This window comes from Gymnoscopelus braueri (assembly GCF_963280865.1).
Source record: "Gymnoscopelus braueri genome assembly, chromosome: 8".
Lineage (NCBI taxonomy): Eukaryota > Metazoa > Chordata > Actinopteri > Myctophiformes > Myctophidae > Gymnoscopelus > Gymnoscopelus braueri.
In genome coordinates this window covers 56,352,841-56,379,667 of record NC_137609.1, presented here as the reverse complement: position 1 = coordinate 56,379,667, position 26,827 = coordinate 56,352,841, and the positions used below count along the sequence as shown (strand labels likewise).

The window sequence follows — 26,827 nt, the reverse complement described above, 5'->3', positions numbered from 1 at the left end:
CGAAAACGAGCCACATTCATCTGGCCGTAACTATGGAATGGATTAACCAATTACAACCACGACCGGACCATTTCCCCCCCGATTCTACGAGACCCCTGTGCGTGTGAAGGTCAGCAAAATCGCTCGTTTTCGCTGGCAGTGGCGTGACACTTTTCGGAAAAATTCTGGCAGTTAACTCATTCCCTGCCTAAAACGTAAAAAACTTAATTTTGAAAATTGATTGTATAAAGATCTCACCGTCCTTCATTTCTCGTAGTGACACATTTCATTGTAACACCACCGGATACGGAAATGACGTCAATCGAAGACTGGAAAATGAAATGTCGTGGATTGAAAATGTCTTCTCTGGGCCACTCACACACCTACCCTGTGTGTCTACAAACAGTTGAACACGCGATCATAAGGGATGTGGCGAGGTCTGTGGCGAGGTCTGTGGCGACGTGGAAAAGGTAAGTGAGCCGTCCGTTCCCGTTAAGATCCATGGTGTTTTTACGCTGGGCTGCAGGAGAAAGACTCCGCCTCCATCGGAATGTCTGTTGTCTGCGCGGCGTGCACCTATAGCGGCGTGCACCTATAGCGGCGTGCACCTATAGCGGTGTGTTGTCTGCGCGGCGTGCACCTATAGCAGTGCGTTGTCTGCGCGGCGTGCACCTATAGCGGTGTGTTGTCTGCGCGGCGTGCACCTATAGCAGTGCGTTGTCTGCGCGGCGTGCACCTATAGCAGTGCGTTGTCTGCGCGGCGTGCACCTATAGCAGTGCGTTGTCTGCGCGGCGTGCACCTATAGCGGTGTGTTGTCTGCGCGGCGTGCACCTATAGCAGTGCGTTGTCTGCGCGGCGTGCACCTATAGCGGTGTGTTGTCTGCGCGGCGTGCACCTATAGCAGTGCGTTGTCTGCGCGGCGTGCACCTATAGCGGTGTGTTGTCTGCGCGGCGTGCACCTATAGCAGTGTGTTGTCTGCGCGGCGTGCACCTATAGCAGCGTGCACCTATAGCAGCGTGCACCTATAGCGGTGTGTTGTCTGCACGGCGTGCACCTATAGCGGCGTGCACCTATAGCAGTGTGTTGTCTGCGCGGCGCGCACCTATAGCGGCGTGCACCTATAGCAGTGTGTTGTCTGCGCGGCGTGCACCTATAGTGGCGTGCACCTATAGCTATAGTGGCGTGCACCTATAGCAGTGTGTTGTCTGCGCGGCGTGCACCTATAGCGGCGTGCACCTATAGCCGGTGTGTTTACAAACGATTGGACTTGCGATCGTAATGAATTAAAAAAAATTGTGACCTGTTGAAAGTTTAAAAAAAGACTAAATTGCTGGCAGTGGGCAAACAGCCAGAAATAAGTCAGGTAGTGAACGAGTTAACACATTGACTGCCAGAGTTTATTCATAATGTACTCACCCCTGTGCCAGCAATTTTCGTGTTTTTAAATTTTTTTGTTTTGTAATTTTTCATTCAAATACATTCTCTGATTGTGTTGTCAAGCACCTACGATTGTTCCACCAGTAGAGAGCAGCACATCCAAACATTGATCACCTCGCTCGCCCCCTCCCAAACAGGCCCACGTCATATCCGGTCATTCAAAGGATGTGACGTTTTCGACAATTCCCGGCCCGCTGATCGGCCTGAAAACGATGTGATACACTACGACGATGACTGTTAGTCACCCGGACCATAGAAAATAGAAGTTGAGCTGTCCGTTTGTCTTTTATACCGTGTGAAAAACTGTGTTTTTCCTTATTCTGGCCGAAAATCACCGGAGAAAAACAACGTGACCCGGAAATGAAATTTTTTTTTTACATCCGGCTCCGGGTGAGTGTGACGTAAGTGGAAAACGAAAGTGTTGATGAGAAATAAACACAGCCGTGCGATCACAGATTAAACAATGAAAATTCAAAAGAACGCATCAATGCGATCCTGGCACTCAAGCGATGGATTTGAAAGAACGCATCGATGCGATCTTGGCACTGTATGTGTTAAAGGGTTAATCAAATCCAAGTATTTGAAATTGATTTCAATTTTGATTAAACTTTTTGTCAACATGGTGATGATAACATGTGGCCCAATGATAACATGATAACATGATAACATGATAACATGTGGCCCAATGCCTGTTTGGTCTGGGACTCTCCACCGGGATGGGGGACCAATCAGGACGGAGCAAATCACTCTTTAGTTTTTCACTCACTTTGTTTTTCCTGCCGTCGATCTCAAAAAACGAGATGGTGCCTTTACGGTAGATCTCGTTGCCTGGAGGATGACGAAGATGACATTTAGTCTGTTGACAGAAGACAATAGAAGATGACAGTTAGTCTGTTGACAGAAGACAATAGAAGATGACAGTTAGTCTGTTGACAGAAGACAATAGAAGATGACATTTAGTCTGTTGACAGAAGACAATAGAAGATGACATTTAGTCTGTTGACAGAAGACAATAGAAGATGACATTTAGTCTGTTGACAGAAGACAATAGAAGATGACATTTAGTCTGTTGACAGAAGACAATAGAAGATGACAGTTAGTCTGTTGACAGAAGACAATAGAAGATAACATTTAGTCTGTTGACAGAAGACAATAGAAGATGACATTTAGTCTGTTGACAGAAGACAATAGAAGATGACATTTAGTCTGTTGACAGAAGACAATAGAAGATGACATTTAGTCTGTTGACAGAAGACAATAGAAGATGACATTTAGTTTGTTGACAGAAGACAATAGAAGATGACATTTAGTCTGTTGACAGAAGACAATAAATGTGTAAAATGTATAAAGATCTTTTGAAAATAGCAGATCTACAAGCTCTCAATGGGTCGCATCGCGACACATTGTGAACTTGTAGATCTGCTATTTTCAAATGACCGAATTGTATATAGGGCTGAAGTGGTTAATGCATGTTTTGTAATAATAATCAAAACTACAAAGTAACTAGTAACTAAAGTTTACAATAATTGTATTGGAGTAAAAGCCTTTTCTTTTGACCCTAATAAAGTAGTTTTTCTTTGTTGTTTTCTCATGTCCCCCCAACTCATGTAAAGAGTCTTTGGGCACTCAGAAAAGCACTATATAAATACTAGATATTATTATTATTATTATTGTGGGCTCGCTGCAGCAGCAGCGAGCCCACAATAATACACACTATTGATAGTCACTATTTCTTTATTATTCTCCGCAAAAGTTTGGCACCTAACTACTCCTACATACTTTCACTTAGAAACTCCATTCAAACTGTAAAAAATCCAGCTTACTGTGGACACGGGTGCTTGTACTTTTCTTTTTGAAATCATTTGTAGTTTTAGAAATATTTAACTTTAAAACACCCCAAAAAGTCAATGGGAAAGTCAATGTTATTTCAACTGAAAACCCCTAGAGAGAGAAGGACTTTTCGTAAAATCACTGTGGCCGCATTTTTTACACTACAGACATGTTTTTTACATCACCAAGATCGCACGGGTCTGCTCTCCAATTAACTAAGCTGTGTGATGTATACACTTTTAGTTAAGACCATTCATATAAAACCTAGCCCTGGTTCAGAGCGTTAGTGAGTTCCCTCTAACGCCCTGGAAGACCCCTCGCTCTACGCATGTACAAGGAATTCCACTGCCCTGCCAGCGCTCAAGAGTAGTGAAAATAAACTCAACCATTTCGCTACTCACCGAAGCAAAGGCTGTTTTGTGTTGTTGAAAGTCTATTCTCTGAATGCGCGGGCCGCTCAGCACCCCACCTACTCTGTAAAATACACTTTTTGGGCAGAAAATAAAATATGTCAGCGAGACGGAAATTATTTTTATTACTCCACAGTGCCCTCTACAGATTTTGGTTGATGGTAAGCAAATCCTCCAGATCTGTAGAGGGCACTGTGGAGTAATAAAAATAATTTCCGTCTCGCTGACATATAAACTAAACCATTCCGCCAGCGAAATGGTTTAGTTTATTTTCACTACTCTTGAGCGCTGGCAGGGCAGTGGAATTCCTTGTACATGCGTAGAGCGAGGGGTCTTCCAGGGCGTTAGAGGGAACTCACTAACGCTCTGAACCAGGGCTATATAAAACCATGCACCTACACACTCTAGCAATCAGTGCATCTGGTGCTACCTAATCTGTCAGTCATTGGCAAAAGTAGCTAAGTATATTTACTCAAGTACTATGCAAGTGCTTACAATACACAGTCCTTTTTCTTTCCTTTCCATTTTTGTTACTTCTACTCCACTACAATGACAGCATTTGACAGCTTTAGTTACTTGTTACTTTGCAGATTTTACTATTAATACAAAACCTAGAGTAACCACATACAGCCGATCTACAATGTGACCCCCCCCCCCCCACACACACACAGACACTCATACACCCCATACTCCACATGACATACCCCCCTCTGTCACATGACATACCCCCCTCTGTCACATGACATACCCCCCTCTGTCACATGACATACCCCCCTCTGTCACATGACATACCCCCCTCTGTCATACAAACTATACAAAAGAAAAGCCGATCTACAATGTGATGCGTGATGAGCTTGTAGATCTGCTATTTTGGAAAAAGCTTGACAGTCTTTGGAAAGTGTGAGTAGAGGTGGCGGCAGACCGGCAGTGGCTCAGGGGTAGAGTGGCCTGTAGAGCGGCCGGGTGGCAACTGAGAGGTTCACAGTTCGATCCCGGGCTCCCCTAGAATTAGTGTGGAAGTGTCTTTGAACAAGATGCTGAACCCCTAATTGCTCCGGATGAGCAGGTGCCTTGCATGGTTTCCTCCTCCATCGGTGGGTTAAATATTGATGGCAATAATTGTGTAAATTTCAAGCTCCAATTTAACACTAATGGTGTGTGTATTGGTCAACATAACCCCACACAACTCCCTCCACCCCATACCCCCCCTCTCTCTCTCACACACACACACACACACACACACACTAATCCATAGTAAATATCTAATCTACAAGCTCACTGGAGCCAGGGGGAAGCACCCTGCACCCATAACTCCTGCCCCCTATACCCCTCCATCCCCTTAGCTATTCAAGCAGGTGTTTAACTGATGACAATTAGGAGAGTGATAACAGGTTCTCCCAATCTGATCAACCGGAGGCAAGTCTTCACCCACACACAACACAAAGACAGAGATACCAAGTCTTCACCCACACACAACACAAAGACAGAGATACCAAGTCTTCACCCACACACAACACAAAGACAGAGATACCAAGTCTTCACCCACACACAACACAAAGACAGAGATACCAAGTCTTCACCCACACACAACACAAAGACAGAGATACCAAGTCTTCACCCACACACAACACAAAGACCGAGATACCAAGTCTTCACCCACACACAACACAAAGACAGATACCAAGTCTTCACCCACACACAACACAAAGACAGAGATACCAAGTCTTCACCCACACACAACACAAAGACAGAGATACCAAGTCTTCACCCACACACAACACAAAGACAGAGATACCAAGTCTTCACCCACACACAACACAAAGACCGAGATACCAAGTCTTCACCCACACACAACACAAAGACAGAGATACCAAGTCTTCACCCACACACAACACAAAGACAGAGATACCAAGTCTTCACCCACACACAACACAAAGACAGAGATACCAAGTCTTCACCCACACACAACACAAAGACAGAGATACCAAGTCTTCACCCACACACAACACAAAGACAGAGATACCAAGTCTTCACCCACACACAACACAAAGACCGAGATACCAAGTCTTCACCCACACACAACACAAAGACAGAGATACCAAGTCTTCACCCACACACAACACAAAGACAGAGATACCAAGTCTTCACCCACACACAACACAAAGACAGAGATACCAAGTCTTCACCCACACACAACACAAAGACAGAGATACCAAGTCTTCACCCACACACAACACAAAGACCGAGATACCAAGTCTTCACCCACACACAACACAAAGACAGAGATACCAAGTCTTCACCCACACACAACACAAAGACAGAGATACCAAGTCTTCACCCACACACAACACAAAGACAGAGATACCAAGTCTTCACCCACACACAACACAAAGACAGAGATACCAAGTCTTCACCCACACACAACACAAAGACAGAGATACCAAGTCTTCACCCACACACAACACAAAGACAGAGATACCAAGTCTTCACCCACACACAACACAAAGACAGAGATACCAAGTCTTCACCCACACACAACACAAAGACAGAGATACCAAGTCAAACTGAATTTGTCTCTTTAATAACTACAGTTTTTTGGCTTTAAAGCGAGCCCACATTGTTTCTGCAGGAACAATATTTTCTAGTTATTATTATTATTATTAGTATGATGATAAACGTATATCTCACCAGGTGTCTCTGCAGACACTTGAGGCTCTTGAGGTACTTGAGGCAGAATTCACAGAGGTAGAGGATGGGCAGGGCGGTCAGCTCCTGGGGGTAAGGGGAGAAGTACCAGGGCTTGAGGCGGTGGCGCCCCAGCTCGATGCAGTCGATGTTCTTCATGCGCGTCACGATGTCGTCGTGGCTGCGGTCCGACACCAGGCTGCCCGTCATACGGGGCGCCGTGGGGATGCCATCAGAGCTGTCCTGAGAGTCCTGTAGGGGGCGATAGAGGGAGAGAGGTTCTTTATTTGGGTTTTAACTAGAGCTGTCCTGAGAGTCCTGTAGGGGGCGATAGAGGGAGAGAGGTTCTTTATTTGGGTTTTAACTAGAGCTGTCCTGAGAGTCCTGTAGGGGGCGACAGAGGAGAGAGAGGTTCTTTATTTGGGTTTTAACTAGAGCTGTCCTGAGAGTCCTGTAGGGGGCGACAGAGGAGAGAGAGGTTCTTTATTTGGGTTTTAACTAGAGCTGTCCTGAGAGTCCTGTAGGGGGCGATAGAGGGAGAGAGGTTCTTTATTTGGGTTTTAACTAGAGCTGTCCTGAGAGTCCTGTAGGGGGCGACAGAGGAGAGAGAGGTTCTTTATTTGGGTTTTAACTAGAGCTGTCCTGAGAGTCCTGTAGGGGGCGACAGAGGGAGAGAGGTTCTTTATTTGGGTTTTAACTAGAGCTGTCCTGAGAGTCCTGTAGGGGGCGACAGAGGGAGAGAGGTTCTTTATTTGGGTTTTAACTAGAGCTGTCCTGAGAGTCCTGTAGGGGGCGATAGAGGGAGAGAGGCTCTTTATTTGGGTTTTAACTAGAGCTGTCCTGAGAGTCCTGTAGGGGGCGATAGAGGGAGAGAGGTTCTTTATTTGGGTTTTAACTAGAGCTGTCCTGAGAGTCCTGTAGGGGGCGATAGAGGGAGAGAGGTTCTTTATTTGGGTTTTAACTAGAGCTGTCCTGAGTCCTGTAGGGGGCGACAGAGAGGTTCTTTATTTGGGTTTTAACTAGAGCTGTCCTGAGAGTCCTGTAGGGGGCGACAGAGGAGAGAGAGGCTCTTTATTTGGGTTTTAACTAGAGCTGTCCTGAGAGTCCTGTAGGGGGCGACAGAGGGAGAGCGAGGTTCTTTATTTGGGTTTTAACTAGAGCTGTCCTGAGTCCTGTAGGGGGCGATAGAGGAGAGAGAGGCTCTTTATTTGGGTTTTAACTAGAGCTGTCCTGAGAGTCCTGTAGGGGGCGACAGAGAGGTTCTTTATTTGGGTTTTAACTAGAGCTGTCCTGAGAGTCCTGTAGGGGGCGACAGAGGGAGAGCGAGGTTCTTTATTTGGGTTTTAACTAGAGCTGTCCTGAGAGTCCTGTAGGGGGCGACAGAGGAGAGAGAGGTTCTTTATTTGGGTTTTAACTAGAGCTGTCCTGAGTCCTGTAGGGGGCGATAGAGGAGAGAGAGGCTCTTTATTTGGGTTTTAACTAGAGCTGTCCTGAGAGTCCTGTAGGGGGCGACAGAGGGAGAGAGGTTCTTTATTTGGGTTTTAACTAGAGCTGTCCTGAGAGTCCTGTAGGGGGCGATAGAGGAGAGAGAGGCTCTTTATTTGGGTTTTAACTAGAGCTGTCCTGAGAGTCCTGTAGGGGGCGACAGAGGGAGAGAGGTTCTTTATTTGGGTTTTAACTAGAGCTGTCCTGAGAGTCCTGTAGGGGGCGACAGAGGGAGAGCGAGGTTCTTTATTTGGGTTTTAACTAGAGCTGTCCTGAGAGTCCTGTAGGGGGCGACAGAGAGGTTCTTTATTTGGGTTTTAACTAGAGCTGTCCTGAGAGTCCTGTAGGGGGCGACAGAGGAGAGAGAGGTTCTTTATTTGGGTTTTAACTAGAGCTGTCCTGAGAGTCCTGTAGGGGGCGACAGAGGGAGAGAGGTTCTTTATTTGGGTTTTAACTAGAGCTGTCCTGAGAGTCCTGTAGGGGGCGATAGAGGGAGAGAGGCTCTTTATTTGGGTTTTAACTAGAGCTGTCCTGAGAGTCCTGTAGGGGGCGATAGAGGGAGAGAGGTTCTTTATTTGGGTTTTAACTAGAGCTGTCCTGAGTCCTGTAGGGGGCGACAGAGAGGTTCTTTATTTGGGTTTTAACTAGAGCTGTCCTGAGAGTCCTGTAGGGGGCGACAGAGGGAGAGCGAGGTTCTTTATTTGGGTTTTAACTAGAGCTGTCCTGAGTCCTGTAGGGGGCGACAGAGAGGTTCTTTATTTGGGTTTTAACTAGAGCTGTCCTGAGAGTCCTGTAGGGGGCGACAGAGGGAGAGCGAGGTTCTTTATTTGGGTTTTAACTAGAGCTGTCCTGAGTCCTGTAGGGGGCGATAGAGGAGAGAGAGGCTCTTTATTTGGGTTTTAACTAGAGCTGTCCTGAGAGTCCTGTAGGGGGCGACAGAGGGAGAGAGGTTCTTTATTTGGGTTTTAACTAGAGCTGTCCTGAGAGTCCTGTAGGGGGCGACAGAGGGAGAGCGAGGTTCTTTATTTGGGTTTTAACTAGAGCTGTCCTGAGAGTCCTGTAGGGGGCGACAGAGAGGTTCTTTATTTGGGTTTTAACTAGAGCTGTCCTGAGAGTCCTGTAGGGGGCGACAGAGAGGTTCTTTATTTGGGTTTTAACTAGAGCTGTCCTGAGAGTCCTGTAGGGGGCGACAGAGGAGAGAGAGGTTCTTTATTTGGGTTTTAACTAGAGCTGTCCTGAGAGTCCTGTAGGGGGCGACAGAGGAGAGAGAGGCTCTTTATTTGGGTTTTAACTAGAGCTGTCCTGAGAGTCCTGTAGGGGGCGACAGAGGAGAGAGAGGCTCTTTATTTGGGTTTTAACTAGAGCTGTCCTGAGAGTCCTGTAGGGGGCGACAGAGGAGAGAGAGGTTCTTTATTTGGGTTTTAACTAGAGCTGTCCTGAGAGTCCTGTAGGGGGCGACAGAGGAGAGAGAGGTTCTTTATTTGGGTTTTAACTAGAGCTGTCCTGAGAGTCCTGTAGGGGGCGACAGAGGAGAGAGAGGCTCTTTATTTGGGTTTTAACTAGAGCTGTCCTGAGAGTCCTGTAGGGGGCGACAGGGGGGGGAGAGGTTGCCGGCTCCGAGGCATCTGTATTTCAGGAGCCATTTTAGAGAAGGGGACGTTCGGTACGTAGAGGCAGGTGGAGGCGGGTCTTTTGGTAAGAGGCAGCCGCGCAGCAACTAGTCAGTTAGACACGCTGTGATTGGCCAGTAGTCAACGCGCTGTGATTGGCCAGTAGGCCTTGTCACTTTGAGTGGCAGCTTGCCTTCTATGGCGGCCGCCAGAGCCTTGTATTGCGATATAGGTCGCTCCAATGAACTGCAGAGGCTTGCGCGCAGAGATTGCAAACTTTGCAGTGAGCAGCAATGCATTATTATACAATGCATTATTATACAATGCATTATTATGCAACCTATCTTATTATTTAAGTCGCTAGTAGCTCCGTGGCCGTATCGGTCGGAGTGGCCCTCCAGGAGCTGCGACTTATTTATCTCCTCTATGAGCGGAGTTTATTTCACGTGGACGCTTTGGCGTCCGATCTCTTTCGCCGGTAATGAGGGTCTCGTTTCCCTCTACGGACAAAATAGGTTACTGTTGTTAGCAGTAGTATCCGCACTAAGATGACTTTCAAATTATATTTGAGTTTGTATCATAGAATAATGATTGTCCTCTCCTCCACGTCAGTGCCCATACCCTAGGTGGGGTTGGTGAAAGGGCCTTTCTGTGTGGAGTTTGCATGTTCTCCCCGTGTCTCCTAGGGTAGTTAATACCCTCACAAAAACATGTAGTAATCCTGATCTCTATACTGCCTCCCCCTGGTCAGCCGGGGCGCCTGATGGAGGGGAAAGGAACTGGTTGGAATAACGTGTTGTTCCTTCCACGCGCTACGTCCTACCGGGGAAACTCCCCCCCGTCAGGTGACAAGAAGGTCAGTTGGCTCTCATGCATTGAAGGAGGGATGAGCTTGGTCCTGGGCTACCTAGGCTGGTGGGGGGAGTGTAGCGCCCAGGATCACTTAGATAATTGGCACCGCGTTTTGGTCTGCCCTCAGCCCTCCACTTTTGGTGGTGCGCCTATGTTTTCATTCCCACTAACAATATCTCCCCACGGAACACTAACACCATTTCTCCTAAAGAACATGGATGGTTTAGGTTCTAAGCCCACCTGTTTCTATGATGAAAGAGCAAGTTAAAATGTTACTAACTTTCCGTGGTTTTGTCTGCTCAGAGGACGCTGTCGTTAAATGAGTTTCGGTTTGTTTTCAGTGGGAAGGGAGCGCGCAGATGTAAATCCCGCCCACTACATTTGATTGGGTAAAGCACGGCCTGCTTCCTGATCTGAAGGCACGCCCACTTGGTAGGCTAACGCTCACACGTTCTGAACGAGGCTCCCGACAGATTCAGTAGATCAGCTCTGAATCTGTTCTTGAGAGATTACCGCGGGATAAAAATAAATAAAAACATAAAATAAAAATACATTTTTTATTGTTGCTTTTTGATAAGCCTTTGCTAGCGAGGAAGAAGCCCAACAAACCAACGGTGCGACCTTTAAGGAGGTCCTTTCAGGCAAGCCGCAAGTGGAGCATCACGCCGGAGTGAAATGTTTGGATCGGGGGGAGTCTGGTGCAACGCTCAGGTCCTGGTGAGACGGAGGAGGGGCCCTGACAGGAGGCCACACCCACAGAGTCTAGTCCCTCCACGTGCCAGAGCCTCTCCTCCCCCCCGGTCCCGGCAGAGTAGTTCCGGAGAAGCAGACTGAGTAGCCCCGTCTTGTCCTCAGAGGACTGACCGTGGGTACAGTAGCTACTGGGACGTAAGTCGGGGCTTGATCAACCTCGGCTGGGTCACCTGGGTGAGGGTGTATGTTGTTGTGAGACCCGAAACACCCGTCGACCCCAGGCTACAACACTGATGACACGTCCCAGGTGCATCCATGTGATGTCTTTTATTTATAGTGAAAGCCATAAGCCATATATATATATATATTGTATAGAGCTTAATAGCAGCGTTCAAGCTTTTGTTAACAGCTATTGTGTGTAGCTTGTCTTGTTGTTATTAGCCTCGCTGGTACAGGCAGCGAACACGTGCCCTCCCCCCAGCATATGGCCTCTATTTGATGTAGCTACCAGTAGTTTGTAGCTCAAGCCTTTATCAACAGCTATTGTGTATAGCTTGTTTTGTTTATTAACCTGTCTGTGCTGGTACAGGCAGCGTACGCATGCGGCCTCTATTGGTGGAGCTACCAGTAGTTTGAAGCTTGATTTCCAAAACCTTTGTTGGTTCTGGTTTCAACCTTTCTGCTGGTGAAGACAGCGTTAGCGCTCTCTCCTCGCAGCATGAATGCGTAGCTTACACTAGCGTATTCGCACGTAGTGTTCTTAGTTTTTGCTCTTTGATTAGCTTTTGCTGTAAAAGCAAGCATATAAATAATAATAATAATGCACTTTACATTGAGATAAATCTCAAAGTGCTACACAGTCTCATGCGGTCAGAAATCAATAATACATATCAATGTAGTGGTCCTTGAGTGAGTGAGTTAGCTCTGCAACAGTCTGCCTTTCATTATTTTCAAGGCAAAAAAAGCAAACTCTCTGCCTTTCTATTATTTCAAGGAAAACAAATATCATATGTAAATGCTAAGTGAACTAATATGCTAAACTCCGGTTTATTCATGTGGGTTTTACTCTCTCTAAAGGGATTTAAAATATTATGCTTACAAGTGTTGTTCCTATCTGCTTCCATGGAATATACTACTTTTGTCTGAGGAGCTGCTTTTCTGGATACTTTTTTGAATGTGGCAATGTTGCAAGCTCATTTATAAAGGAGTGCAATGCATAGAGTAGGATTCACTTTCAATTGTCATTACTTGACTTTTGACGGAGTTGGTGAATGACATGAAGTTTGATTGAGCAAGGCAGGGAGAGTATCTTTAGTCTGCCCTGCACAGAGCGACACACACACACACACACTCACACTCACACACAGGTTTGTTTTGCTTCTGTGAGTGAAGGTGAACGAACAGGGAGGCGATGACTTTAAATCATGCGAGCTCCGCATATTTCGTCATCATGTGTCTTCTACAGAACAGTAAAAATAAGAAAATAAATGTATCCTAATGTTCTGCCTCCTCGCCAAATGCAAAGCGCAATACAAAGCATGCGCCAAATGTTAATCAATTTGGGCCATTCTAATGATGATTGATGATGATGGCACGCTCTTGTTGCGCTTATTTCCAACAAGTCAGTCTAGGCTACAAAACTCAGTCCCCTCCCCGGTAGGTACGTAGGTAGGTGGGTAGGTAGGTAGGTGGGTAGGTAGGTACGTAAGTAGGTAGGTAGGGAGGTAGGTAGGTATGTAGGTAGGTAGGTAGGTAGGAAGGTACGTACGTAGGTAGGTAGGTGGGTAGGTAGGTAGGTAGGAAGGTACGTACGTAGGTAGGTAGGTACGTAGGCAGGTAGGTAGGTAGGAAGGTACGTACGTAGGTAGGTAGGTACGTAGGTAGGTAGGTAGGTAGGTGGGTGGGTAGGTACGTACGTACGTAGGTAGGTACGTAGGCAGGTAGGTAGGTAGGAAGGTACGTACGTAGGTAGGTAGGTACGTAGGTAGGTAGGTAGGAAGGTACGTACGTAGGTAGGTAGGTACGTAGGCAGGTAGGTAGGTAGGAAGGTACGTACGTAGGTAGGTAGGTACGTAGGCAGGTAGGTAGGTAGGTAGGTAGGTACGTAGGTAGGTAGGTAGGTAGGTACGTACGTAGGTAGGTAGGTAGGTGGGTGGGTAGGTAGGTACGTAGGTATGTAGGTAGGTATGTAGGTAGGTAGGTGGGTGGGTAGGTACGTAGGTAGGTATGTAGGTAGGTGGGTGGGTAGGTACGTAGGTAGGTAGGTAGGTAGGTGGGTGGGTAGGTACGTAGGTAGGTACATAGGGAGGTAGGTAGGTAGGTAGGTACGTAAGTAGGTATGTAGGTACATAGGTAGGAAGGTACGTAGGTAGGTAGGTAGGTGGGTGGGTAGGTACGTACGTAGGTATGTAGGTACATAGGTAGGAAGGTACGTACGTAGGTAGGTAGGTAGGTGGGTGGGTAGGTAGGTAGGTACGTACGTAGGTAGGTACGTAGGGAGGTAGGTAGGAAGGTACGTACGTAGGTAGGTAGGTAGGTAGGTACGTAAGTAGGTAGGTATGTAGGTACATAGGTAGGAAGGTACGTACGTAGGTAGGTAGGTGGGTGGGTAGGTAGGTAGGTAGGTAGGTAGAAAGGTACGTACGTAGGTAGGTAGGTAGGTACGTAGGTAGGTAGGTAGAAAGGTACGTACGTAGGTACGTAGGTAGGTACGTAGGTAGGTACGTAGGTAGGTAGGCAGGAAGGTACGTACGTACCTCGCAGTGTGAGCCCGCGGACGCGTGTGAGCTTGAAAAGTGCGCCATTTTCGACGCGCAACCCGCTGTGCGTCGAAGTATAACTCAAGCTTAAAGGACTGGGGAGACTGTTCTCACATTGTTGCTTTTCTAGCGCGAATATATCGTCAATCTGCGATCGTTGGGCCGACGATGGTCGATCAGAATATTTTTCCATATCGCTAAACCTTAATTGGCTCTTCCACTTTTTGGTTTCTGCAAGCAAGGCAGTCTGTAAGAGAGGCATGTGCATGGTGTGGGTGTAAAACCAAACTAGCTAAAGCACATTGATGATCAAGTAAGTGAATAAGAATTGAACACGCTATGTCCAAATGTAATTGTAATATTTTGAGCAGCCCCTAACATACAATAACATACTAGTCAAATGCTGGGCACACTGGCTATAGAGTATAGCAGTGGCGGACATTTTGTGGTTCCAAAGATAGAGTCGGAAATATTTATATAATTTTTTTTTAAACCTGGAACCACAGCCATCCAGGTTCCTGGTGAATCATGACCATAAAACATTTGATTCTGTGTCAAAAAATATTTGAAAACGCCAAAGAAAAGGGTATTTATTAAACATATTTTATAATATAATTAAATATTAAAATATGTTTTGACACATAATCAAATGTTGTATGGTCATGATTCACCAGGAGGGTGGCTTGGTTCCAGGCTTAATACATTTATGTAAATATTTTCGGAAATCTCGATGGGGAAAAAAAAGAATGGGCTTTTTATCCGTGGAACCACAAAATGGCCGCCACTGCTATGTTCTATAGTGTTAGGAGTGCCTTCACAAATAACAAGAATACACAAAATGCAAGTTGCCCCATTATATTATATAGGACTGTGACTGTTTAATAACCATGGCTCTCTGAATCAGGGGTTCCCAAACTTTTCAGCTCGCGACCCCCCAAAATAAATCATTATTTGAACTGGGGACCCCCCAAAATAAATCACTATTTGAACTGGGGACCCCCCAAAATAAATCATTATTTGAACTGGGGACCCCCCAAAATAATCATATTTGAACTGGGGACCCCCCAAAATAATCATATTTGAACTGGGGACCCCCCACCCTGACAAGCACTTGGAATCGTAGGAGTTGAGGCATTACATTTAGTTTGAGTCGGTTCCACATATGAATATTGTGAAAATAGCAGATCTACAAGCTTGTAGATCGGCTATTTTCACAAATGTGGCCTCTTTCTTTCTTACTTTCTTACGTAATTTGACAAATTGGCCAATTTTTCATAGTATAGTTTGTTGGTTACTTTTGAGGTAGTAATGGTCTTATTATTAGTTTTATTTATGTATTACATTTTAACTGTATTAAAAAGGTCTTAAAAGTCATTAAATTGTCACTTTATAAATGTGCAGATACACTGTATACACTGTATGTTTGTTAACTGTCGAGTGAGAAAACAATGTTGCACAATAAGCTAATCATCTGGGGACCCGACAAAATTATTTGGGGACCCCCCCCCCCCCCCCCAGGGGTCCCGACCCGGCGTTTGGGAACCACTGGTCTAACTCAAGCCACACTATTAAACCAATTAGTGGAGTTTGCCTAAAGAGTAATATTAGTCCAGAATGTGACGGTACCGGAGTGGGGAGGGTTTTGCCTCTGGAAGGAGCAGTGGTAGATTGTAGGTTGAGATCTAGACTCTTCCTCTGAATTGAAAGGAAGAAAAGGAGGCGTTAACCAACAGTCACATTAAGGGTTAACCCTCAAAGTCATTGAATTCAGAGAATTTTAGGTCATTAAAATCCAAGATTTTTTTTGAATTACACGAGTCCAATGAGTGAGCACCCAGCATCAGAGACTTCACTTTTTTTTTAATAGCTGCTGTTGAAAGCACATGATAGCCTCGTTAGGCCTGGACACAACGGGTTGAAAACACAAACTCTCTCAAAGAAATCCTGAGACTCTCTGTTAAGAAGACTCTGGGTTCCGGCATCCTTGATATTTCATGGAACTTTCCCTTGATAGAAGTTTTATATGGTTGGGGGAACTGCGTACAGATTAGAAGAACGTTGCTACTGTTGAGAGAAAACCAAATCCTTGAAGCTGTGATGACGTTCTCATGGATTTGTTGGTAAAGTGTGAGTGCAGATTGGGACCTCCTACAGGTACGTACCTCACATGTTTCTATGTTCCTTTATTATGTTCCTATGTTCTTATGTTAAAGTGTGAGTGCAGAGAGGACACCTACAGCAGGGGTGCCCAAAAGGTAGAAGGTGATCTGCAGTAGTTCACACAGGCTGTGCAGGCAGGTAGACCACATGACATGACACGCCCCTAAAAAGGCAGGTAGACCACATGACATGACACGCCCCTAAAAAGGATGTGGCATCTGCCAATTGAATTAAGGTGACTTGATTGATTGACATGGAGAAGGGCCCGTCAGCTCACTGACCTCACGGCTTCTAGGTAAACCCACAATGCAATGCTTTGTTCTCAAGAGTGTTGTGTGCAGACGTCAGCAGCTTTACAAAGTTATATATGTATATATAAATTAAGAAAAAACAACTACCAATTCAATTTTACCCTCTGTTTCCCATTCCATTTTACCCTCTGTTTCCTCTGTTAAGATGTGAGGTAACAGTCCCAATGTTGTATTTTAAGCTGTATTTATGTAATCTGCCATGGGCATGAAGCTTGAGTGATTTAGTTTGTTATTTGTTTGTTTATTGTTTTTGAATTATTATGTCGGTTCATCGTTTGTCAAATGAAATGCTAGTGTCCTGTAAGTCCATATGGGCTGGGCTTCCTTCAGAAGCATGACACTTTAATAAAGAAAAATCAATCAAATCATGTAACACCAGCGCCGCTATTTCAAAGCCCCCTCAGGTACTTTCAGCAATGGGATAAAACTAAATGTGTTGGTAGATGATGTTGAGCTGGTCATATTAAAGGCAATCTGGGAACCCAGAGCCAGTGAGAATGAAAAACAGCGCCCTCTGCTGTTTGTACTATCTCTCACTGGCTCTGGGACAATGGCGACGTAGCACCCGTGCGCAAAGGAAACCAGGGTTTTGGTCTGCCTTCACGCTCCACTTCCGGTGGTGCGACTATGTTTTAATTCCCACTAACAATATTTCTACACGGAACACTAACACCACTTCTCCAAGAGAACATGGATCGTTTTGGTTATAAGCCCACTTGTTTCTATGATGAAAGAGCAAGTTAAAATGTGAATATCTTTCCGTGGTTTTGTCTGCTCCGCGGACGCTATTGTTAAATTAGTTTCGGCTTGTTTCGAGTAGGGAAGGATCAGCGGACACGTAAATCCCGCCCACTACATTTGATTGGGTAAAGCGCGGCCTGCTTCCTGATCTGAAGGCACGCCCACACAGTGCGTACACGTTATGACGAACCTTCACGACAGATTCCAACGCAGAGCAGAATCTGTTCTTGAGAGATTATATTAAAGGTAGTTCTCCAGTCAAAAAAAGTGTGGGCACCCCTGCCCTACAGGAACGTACCTCATCTGTTACTATGGTAAAGTGTGGGTGCAGAGAGGACCTCCTACAGGAACGTACCTCATCTGTTACTATGGTAAAGTGTGGGTGCAGAGAGGACCTCCTACAGGAACGTACCTCATCTGTTACTATGGTAAAGTGTGGGTGCAGAGAGGACCTCCTACAGGAACGTACCTCATCCGTTCCGCCGCAGTTAGCTTTCCTCTTCCTGCCAGGCTGTGAGGGGATGAGGCGCCGGGCCGTGCCGTTCTGTTGCTGCAGAGGAGACAGAGAGAGGGTCACATGATCAAAGGAGACAGAGAGAGGGTCATGTGATCAAAGGAGACAGAGAGAGGGTCATGTGATCAAAGGAGACAGAGAGAGGGTCATGTGATCAAAGGAGACAGAGAGAGGGTCATGTGATCAAAGGAGACAGAGAGAGGGTCATGTGATGATGGATCCCTGTCTATTTAGCTAGGTGGGTCACTTTGACCTTACGTGTATCGTGTCACTTAATTGATGATTATGTTCAGCCTAGAGAGAGGGACTGGCAGCTAATTAGCGTTAAGCCCAGGTGTGTTTAATCAGTTTGGGCTTTAGGCAGGCAGCTCAGTATGTTTGGAGCCTTTGAGGAGTGAAGAGCTACTTTTATGCCTGACATATTATTACTTGTTTTGATCGTGTTTTGGACTATATCACTGAAGAGACTTTATCGTTTATTTGCAACATGGAACTGTGTTGAACAGTACTTTCTGTAACCAAGGTTATTATAATAAACACCCTCAAACACCCTCAAATAAGCCTCTCTGCATTCTTACCCATGAGCCACAGTGGTCACCACTTCCCAACCAGCTAAATCAATGATCCTACGTTACAGGTCACATGATGAGTTTCTATTTCTTTAGGTCCAGACTCTATAGTAATGGAGGATTGTGGAATAGTTGTCTGGCTAAGTGAGGCTGCACACACAATGACCTGCTGACCTGTGAGAATACTTTGATTACCACAATAGCGTAAGACTCTGTGTGTGTGTGTGTGTGTGTGTGTGTGCGTGTGTGTGTTCGCCTCGTTCAGTGGACGTGTATGTGTGTGTGTTCTCGTTCAGTGGACGTGTGTGTGTGTGTGTGTGTGTGTGTGTGTGTGTGTGTGTGTGTGTGTGTGTGTGTGTGTGTGTGTGCGCACCCAGCCAGTTCCATTGGGTGGACATATACTTTCTTGCGCGTATCGAAAATACAAGCTCGCACTGCGTTGTGAGCTTGTAGATCTGCTATAATTCTGTGCGCGACACAGCGCTCAATCAGGTATAATGAAGCTTTACTGGAGATGAGGCGTACGGCATGGATTTATACAGAGAGACATTCTTTAAACATAAAATACTGCATTAAGTTCAGGAGAGTAAGAAAGGGGCAATTCTCTGGAACGCTGCCTTCAAGCAGGGCATTGAGAGGGCATTAGCGTTCTTTACTGTGTGTAGTGTGTATTACAGTGTGTGTATTACAGTGTGTGTATTATAGTGTGTATTACAGTGTGTGTATTATAGTGTGTATTGTAGTGTAGTGTGTATTATAGTGTTGTTACCATAGTGAGAGAGGCCAGAGGCTCCTCCTCTCTCTCTCTCTCTTGGTGCTGAAGTGTGTATTGTAGTGTAGGGTGTATTATAGTGTGTATTGTAGTGTAGTGTGTATTACAGAGTGTGTATTATAGTGTGTATTGTAGTGTAGTGTGTATTATAGTGTGTATTGTAGTGTAGTGTGTATTACAGAGTGTGTATTATAGTGTGTATTGTAGTGTAGTGTGTATTATAGTGTGTATTGTAGTGTAGTGTGTATTACAGAGTGTGTATTATAGTGTGTATTGTAGTGTAGTGTGTATTATAGTGTGTATTGTAGTGTAGTGTGTATTATAGTGTGTGTAGTGTAGTGTGTATTACAGAGTGTGTATTGTAGTGTAGTGTGTATTATAGTGTGTATTGTAGTGTAGTGTGTATTATAGTGTGTATTGTAGTGTTACCGTAGTGAGAGAGGCCAGAGGCTCCTCCTCTCTCTCTCTCTTGGTGCTGAAGTGTGTAGTGTAGTGTGTATTATAGTGTGTATTGTAGTGTAGTGTGTATTATAGTGTGTATTACAGAGTGTGTATTGTAGTGTAGTGTGTATTACAGAGTGTGTATTATAGTGTGTATTGTAGTGTAGTGTGTATTATAGTGTGTATTACAGAGTGTGTATTGTAGTGTAGTGTGTATTACAGAGTGTGTATTATAGTGTGTATTGTAGTGTAGTGTGTATTATAGTGTGTATTACAGAGTGTGTATTGTAGTGTTACCGTAGTGAGAGAGGCCAGAGGCTCCTCCTCTCTCTCTCTCTTGGTGCTGAAGTGTGTATTATAGTGTGTATTGTAGTGTAGTGTGTATTATAGTGTGTATTGTAGTGTAGTGTGTGTTACAGAGTGTGTATTATAGTGTGTATTGTAGTGTAGTGTGTATTATAGTGTGTATTGTAGTGTTACCGTAGTGAGAGAGGCCAGAGGCTCCTCCTCTCTCTCTCTCTTGGTGCTGAAGGCGGGGGGGAACACAGAGGCCTGGGCGGCCTCGGCCGAGCCGGGCAGCGAGGTCACAGAGGTCACCGGGGACGCCTGGGTCACCAAGGACACCGACTCTACCTTCCTCTTCTGAGAGAGAGAGAGACCTTTAACCTTTAACCCCAAAACACTGACTCTACCTTCCTCTTCTGAGAGAGAGACCTTTAACCTTTAACCCCAAAACACTGACTCTACCTTCCTCTTCTGAGAGAGAGAGAGACCTTTAACCTTTAACCTTTAACCCCAAAACACTGACTCTACCTTCCTCTTCTGAGAGAGAGAGAGACCTTTAACCTTTAACCCCAAAACACTGACTCTACCTTCCTCTTCTGAGAGAGAGAGAGACCTTTAACCTTTAACCCCAAAACACTGACTCTACCTTCCTCTTCTGAGAGAGAGAGACCTTTAACCTTTAACCCCAAAACACTGACTCTACCTTCCTCTTCTGAGAGAGAGAGAGACCTTTAACCTTTAACCCCAAAACACTGACTCTACCTTCCTCTTCTGAGAGAGAGACCTTTAACCTTTAACCCCAAAACACTGACTCTACCTTCCTCTTCTGAGAGAGAGAGAGACCTTTAACCTTTAACCCCAAAACACTGACTCTACCTTCCTCTTCTGAGAGAGAGAGAGACCTTTAACCTTTAACCCCAAAACACTGACTCTACCTTCCTCTTCTGAGAGAGAGAGAGAGACCTTTAACCTTTAACCCCAAAACACTGACTACCTTCCTCTTCTCATTCTCTTCTCATTATAAAGCGGTTACATTTGTTACATGTTAGTGACATGTTTATGTTGACACAATGTATTAATGATGTAATAACCATTTGACATCATTGCTGTGTCCTAAAGTAGCCTCATTACAGTTCATAATGTCACTATGCTCAATGTAAATTCAATGTTGTGCAGTGCTAATAAACAGCAACATACTGGTTAAATACTGGACACTATAAACCAATAATGAGTTTGCCTAAGTAATATAAGTAATATAAGTAATATAAGTAATATAAGTAATATGAAGAGGCTCATGAATGATATAATATAAGTAATATTAGTAATATGAAGAGGCTCATGAATGATATAATATAAGTAATATAAGTAATATAAGTAATATAAGTAATATAATGAGTCCATAGAATGGGTGAATTGAACGTACCGGAGTGGGAAGGGTCTTTCCTCTGGAAGGAGCAGTGGTAGATTGTAGGTTAAGATCTAGACCCTTCCTCTGAAAGGAAAGGAAGAAAAAGTGGGATTAAGTGACATTCATAAAAGCAGGTTTATGCTTGGTCAGATGGTCACTGACACTTAACAGTTGTTCCCCAGGTGTTCATTGTATTGACTCTATTCAATTGATATGGTCAGTATGCTATGATTTATACATGTTTTATTTGTAGGTGAAAAAAAACACCCCCACTTCAGACCACTTCTCTCTCTGGAAAACAAACCATTCTTCTATTCTTATATCAACCCTAGCATCTCTATTCTTATATCAACCCTAGCATCTCTATTCTTATATCAACCCTAGCATCTCTATTCTTATACCAACCCTAGCATCTCTATTCTTATATCAACCCTAGCATCTCTATTCTTATACCAACCCTAGCATCTCTATTCTTATACCAACCCTAGCATCTCTATTCTTATATCAACCCTAGCATCTCTATTCTTATATCAACCCTAGCATCTCTATTCTTATATCAACCCTAGCATCTCTATTCTTATATCAACCCTAGCATCTCTATTCTTATATCAACTCTAGCATCTCTATTCTTATATCAACCCTAGCATCTCTATTCTTATATCAACCCTAGCATCTCTATTCTTATATCAACCCTAGCATCTCTATTCTTATACCAACCCTAGCATCTCTATTCTTATATCAACTCTAGCATCTCTATTCTTATACCAACCCTAGCATCTCTATTCTTATACCAACCCTAGCATCTCTATTCTTATACCAACCCTAGCATCTCTATTCTTATATCATCAACCCTAGCATCTCTATTCTTAGATCATCCCTAGCATCTCTATTCTTATACCAACCCTAGCATCTCTATTCTTATACCAACCCTAGCATCTCTATTCTTATATCAACCCTAGCATCTCTATTCTTATATCAACTCTAGCATCTCTATTCTTATATCAACCCTAGCATCTCTATTCTTATACCAACCCTAGCATCTCTATTCTTATACCAACCCTAGCATCTCTATTCTTATATCAACCCTAGCATCTCTATTCTTGTATCAACCCTAGCATCTCTATTCTTATATCAACTCTAGCATCTCTATTCTTATATCAACCCTAGCATCTCTATTCTTATACCAACCCTAGCATCTCTATTCTTATACCAACCCTAGCATCTCTATTCTTATACCAACCCTAGCATCTCTATTCTTATACCAACCCTAGCATCTCTATTCTTATACCAACCCTAGCATCTCTATTCTTATATCATCAACCCTAGCATCTCTATTCTTAGATCATCCCTAGCATCTCTATTCTTATACCAACCCTAGCATCTCTATTCTTATACCAACCCTAGCATCTCTATTCTTATATCAACCCTAGCATCTCTATTCTTATATCAACTCTAGCATCTCTATTCTTATATCAACCCTAGCATCTCTATTCTTATACCAACCCTAGCATCTCTATTCTTATACCAACCCTAGCATCTCTATTCTTATATCAACCCTAGCATCTCTATTCTTATATCAAACCTAGCATCTCTATTCTTATACCAACTCTAGCATCTCTATTCTTATACCAACTCTAGCATCTCTATTCTTATATCAACCCTAGCATCTCTATTCTTATACCAACTCTAGCATCTCTATTCTTATACCAACTCTAGCATCTCTATTCTTATACCAACCCTAGCATCTCTATTATTATACCAACCCTAGCATCTCTATTCTTATACCAACCCTAGCATCTCTATTCTTATATCAACCCTAGCATCTCTATTCTTATATCAACCCTAGCATCTCTATTCTTATACCAACCCTAGCATCTCTATTCTTATATCAACCCTAGCATCTCTATTCTTATATCAACCCTAGCATCTCTATTCTTATACCAACCCTAGCATCTCTATTCTTATATCAACTCTAGCATCTCTATTCTTATACCAACCCTAGCATCTCTATTCTTATACCAACTCTAGCATCTCTATTCTTATACCAACCCTAGCATCTCTATTCTTATACCAACTCTAGCATCTCTATTCTTATACCAACCCTAGCATCTCTATTCTTATATCAACCCTAGCATCTCTATTCTTATATCAACCCTAGCATCTCTATTCTTATATCAACCCTAGCATCTCTATTCTTATATCAACCCTAGCATCTCTATTCTTATATCAACCCTAGCATCTCTATTCTTATACCAACCCTAGCATCTCTATTCTTATACCAACCCTAGCATCTCTATTCTTATACCAACCCTAGCATCTCTATTCTTATACCAACCCTAGCATCTCTATTCTTATACCAACCCTAGCATCTCTATTCTTATACCAACCCTAGCATCTCTATTCTTATACCAACCCTAGCATCTCTATTCTTATACCAACCCTAGCATCTCTATTCTTATATCAACCCTAGCATCTCTATTCTTATATCAACCCTAGCATCTCTATTCTTATACCAACCCTAGCATTTCTATTCTTATACCAACCCTAGCATCTCTATTCTTATATCAACCCTAGCATCTCTATTCTTATACCAACCCTAGCATCTCTATTCTTATACCAACCCTAGCATCTCTATTCTTATACCAACCCTAGCATCTCTATTCTTATACCAACCCTAGCATCTCTATTCTTATACCAACCCTAGCATCTCTATTCTTATACCAACCCTAGCATCTCTATTCTTGTATCAACCCTAGCATCTCTATTCTTATATCAACCCTAGCATCTCTATTCTTATACCAACCCTAGCATCTCTATTCTTATACCAACCCTAGCATCTCTATTCTTATATCAACCCTAGCATCTCTATTCTTATATCAACCCTAGCATCTCTATTCTTATATCAACCCTAGCATCTCTATTCTTATATCAACCCTAGCAGCTCTATTCTTATACCAACCCTAGCAGCTCTATTCTTATATCAACCCTAGCATCTCTATTCTTATATCAACCCTAGTATCTCTATTCTTATACCAACCCTAGCATCTCTATTCTTATATCAACCCTAGCATCTCTATTCTTATATCAACCCTAGTATCTCTATTCTTATATCAACCCTAGCATCTCTATTCTTATATCAACCCTAGTATCTCTATTCTTATATCAACCCTAGCATCTCTATTCTTATATCAACCCTAGCATCTCTATTCTTATACCAACCCTAGCAGCTCTATTCTTGTATCAACCCTAGCAGCTCTATTCTTGTATCAACCCTAGCATCTCTATTCTTATATCAACCCTAGCATCTCTATTATTATACCAACCCTAGCATCTCTATTCTTATATCAACCCTAGCATCTCTATTCTTATATCAACCCTAGCATCTCTATTCTTATACCAACCCTAGCATCTCTATTCTTGTATCAACCCTAGCATCTCTATTCTTATATCAACCCTAGCATCTCTATTATTATACCAACCCTAGCATCTCTATTCTTATACCAACCCTAGCATCTCTATTCTTATACCAACCCTAGCATCTCTATTCTTATATCAACCCTAGCATCTCTATTCTTATACCAACCCTAGCATCTCTATTCTTATATCAACCCTAGCATCTCTATTCTTATATCAACCCTAGCATCTCTATTCTTATATCAACCCTAGCATCTCTATTCTTATATCAACCCTAGCATCTCTATTCTTATACCAACCCTAGCATCTCTATTCTTATATCAACCCTAGCATCTCTATTCTTATATCAACCCTAGTATCTCTATTCTTATATCAACCCTAGTATCTCTATTCTTATATCAACCCTAGCATCTCTATTCTTATATCAACCCTAGCATCTCTATTCTTATACCAACCCTAGCATCTCTATTCTTATATCAACCCTAGCATCTCTATTCTTATATCAACCCTAGCATCTCTATTCTTATATCAACCCTAGCATCTCTATTCTTATACCAACCCTAGCATCTCTATTCTTATACCAACCCTAGCATCTCTATTCTTATATCAACCCTAGCATCTCTATTCTTATATCAACCCTAGCATCTCTATTCTTATATCAACCCTAGCATCTCTATTCTTATATCAACCCTAGCATCTCTATTCTTATACCAACCCTAGCATCTCTATTCTTATACCAACCCTAGCATCTCTATTCTTATATCAACCCTAGCATCTCTATTCTTATATCAACCCTAGCATCTCTATTCTTATATCAACCCTAGTATCTCTATTCTTATATCAACCCTAGCATCTCTATTCTTATATCAACCCTAGCATCTCTATTCTTATACCAACCCTAGCATCTCTATTCTTATACCAACCCTAGCATCTCTATTCTTGTATCAACCCTAGCATCTCTATTCTTATATCAACCCTAGCATCTCTATTCTTATACCAACCCTAGCATCTCTATTCTTATACCAACCCTAGCATCTCTATTCTTGTATCAACCCTAGCATCTCTATTCTTATATCAACCCTAGCATCTCTATTCTTATATCAACCCTAGCATCTCTATTCTTATATCAACCCTAGTATCTCTATTCTTATATCAACCCTAGCATCTCTATTCTTATATCAACCCTAGCATCTCTATTCTCATACCAACCCTAGCATCTCTATTCTTATACCAACCCTAGCATCTCTATTCTTATATCAACCCTAGCATCTCTATTCTCATACCAACCCTAGCATCTCTATTCTTATACCAACCCTAGCATCTCTATTCTTATATCAACCCTAGCATCTCTATTCTTATATCAACCCTAGCATCTCTATTCTTATATCAACCCTAGTATCTCTATTCTTATATCAACCCTAGCATCTCTATTCTTATATCAACCCTAGCATCTCTATTCTTATACCAACCCTAGCATCTCTATTCTTATACCAACCCTAGCATCTCTATTCTTGTATCAACCCTAGCATCTCTATTCTTATATCAACCCTAGCATCTCTATTCTTATACCAACCCTAGCATCTCTATTCTTATATCAACCCTAGCATCTCTATTCTTAGATATCATGTTCTTACTTCTCTCTCAGGTGAACTGGGCCTGGACTCAGACAGGCCGTTCTTGGTGGGCGTCTTGGCCTCCTTCTTGGGGAACTGGAGCTTCTTGGTGTCCAGCCGGTCCGGGGTGACCCACTCATCCAGACGCTTGTTGACTGGTCACATAGATTACATAGATTACATAGATTACATTTTGTTGACTGTCACATAGATTACATAGATTACATAGATTACATAGATTACATTTTGTTGACTGGTCACATGGATTACATAGATTACATTTTGTTGACCGGTCACATGGATTCAAACTGAATTAAACCTCACCATAGGGCCTTCACCATTATGACATTTCACTTCACCATTCATTGTCACACAAATCATAGTGACGATTTAATCGTGCATTTGAAGTTGAACATTATGGAACATATGAATAAAAATAACGTTTCTGTTTGGCTTTTAGGCTTTGAAGTGACACAGGTGAAGATATGAGCAATAACCTGAATATACAAAGAAATAACTGATATATTTAATAACTTTATACTTTTAAGAAAACATTAATAGTGGAAATAGACGATCTACAAGCTCACAGCGCGTCGCATCGCACTATTATTGAAAATGTTTGAAAGAATAAGAACATTTTTCACCATGGAAACGATTATGCAAAAATAATAGCGGTTTTCTCAAATAATTGCGAATAGAGGATTCTGTAATAACTGTGACAGAACTAACTGACCACTGACAACGTGTGTCTGACCAATAGAGACCAGAACTAACTGACCAATAGAGACCAGAACTAACTGACCAATAGAGACCAGAACTAACTGACCAATAGAGACCAGAACTAACTGACCAATAGA

At 43.2% G+C, this 26,827-nt stretch overlaps 1 protein-coding gene across 3 annotated transcripts in view; it reads right to left on the bottom strand.

Moving 5' to 3' along the window:
• Positions 1 to 26,827, bottom strand: part of LOC308089726 (histone acetyltransferase KAT5) — a 42,140-nt gene that overhangs the window by 10,911 nt on the left and 4,402 nt on the right. The window contains exons 4-10 of one of the 3 annotated variants that reach the window (XM_080434617.1): positions 25,992 to 26,125; positions 20,959 to 21,027; positions 19,731 to 19,892; positions 17,424 to 17,504; positions 15,369 to 15,437; positions 6,347 to 6,595; positions 2,185 to 2,274 (exon numbers count right to left, since the gene is read on the bottom strand). In XM_080434617.1, coding sequence (XP_080290743.1) covers positions 2,185 to 2,274; positions 6,347 to 6,595; positions 15,369 to 15,437; positions 17,424 to 17,504; positions 19,731 to 19,892; positions 20,959 to 21,027; positions 25,992 to 26,125 — 854 coding nt within the window. Of the gene's footprint in view, positions 1 to 2,184; positions 2,275 to 6,346; positions 6,596 to 15,368; positions 15,439 to 17,423; positions 17,505 to 19,730; positions 19,893 to 20,958; positions 21,028 to 25,989; positions 26,126 to 26,827 lie in introns of all 3 variants that reach the window. The other 2 variants (XM_080434618.1, XM_080434619.1) reach the window with 2 other exon arrangements.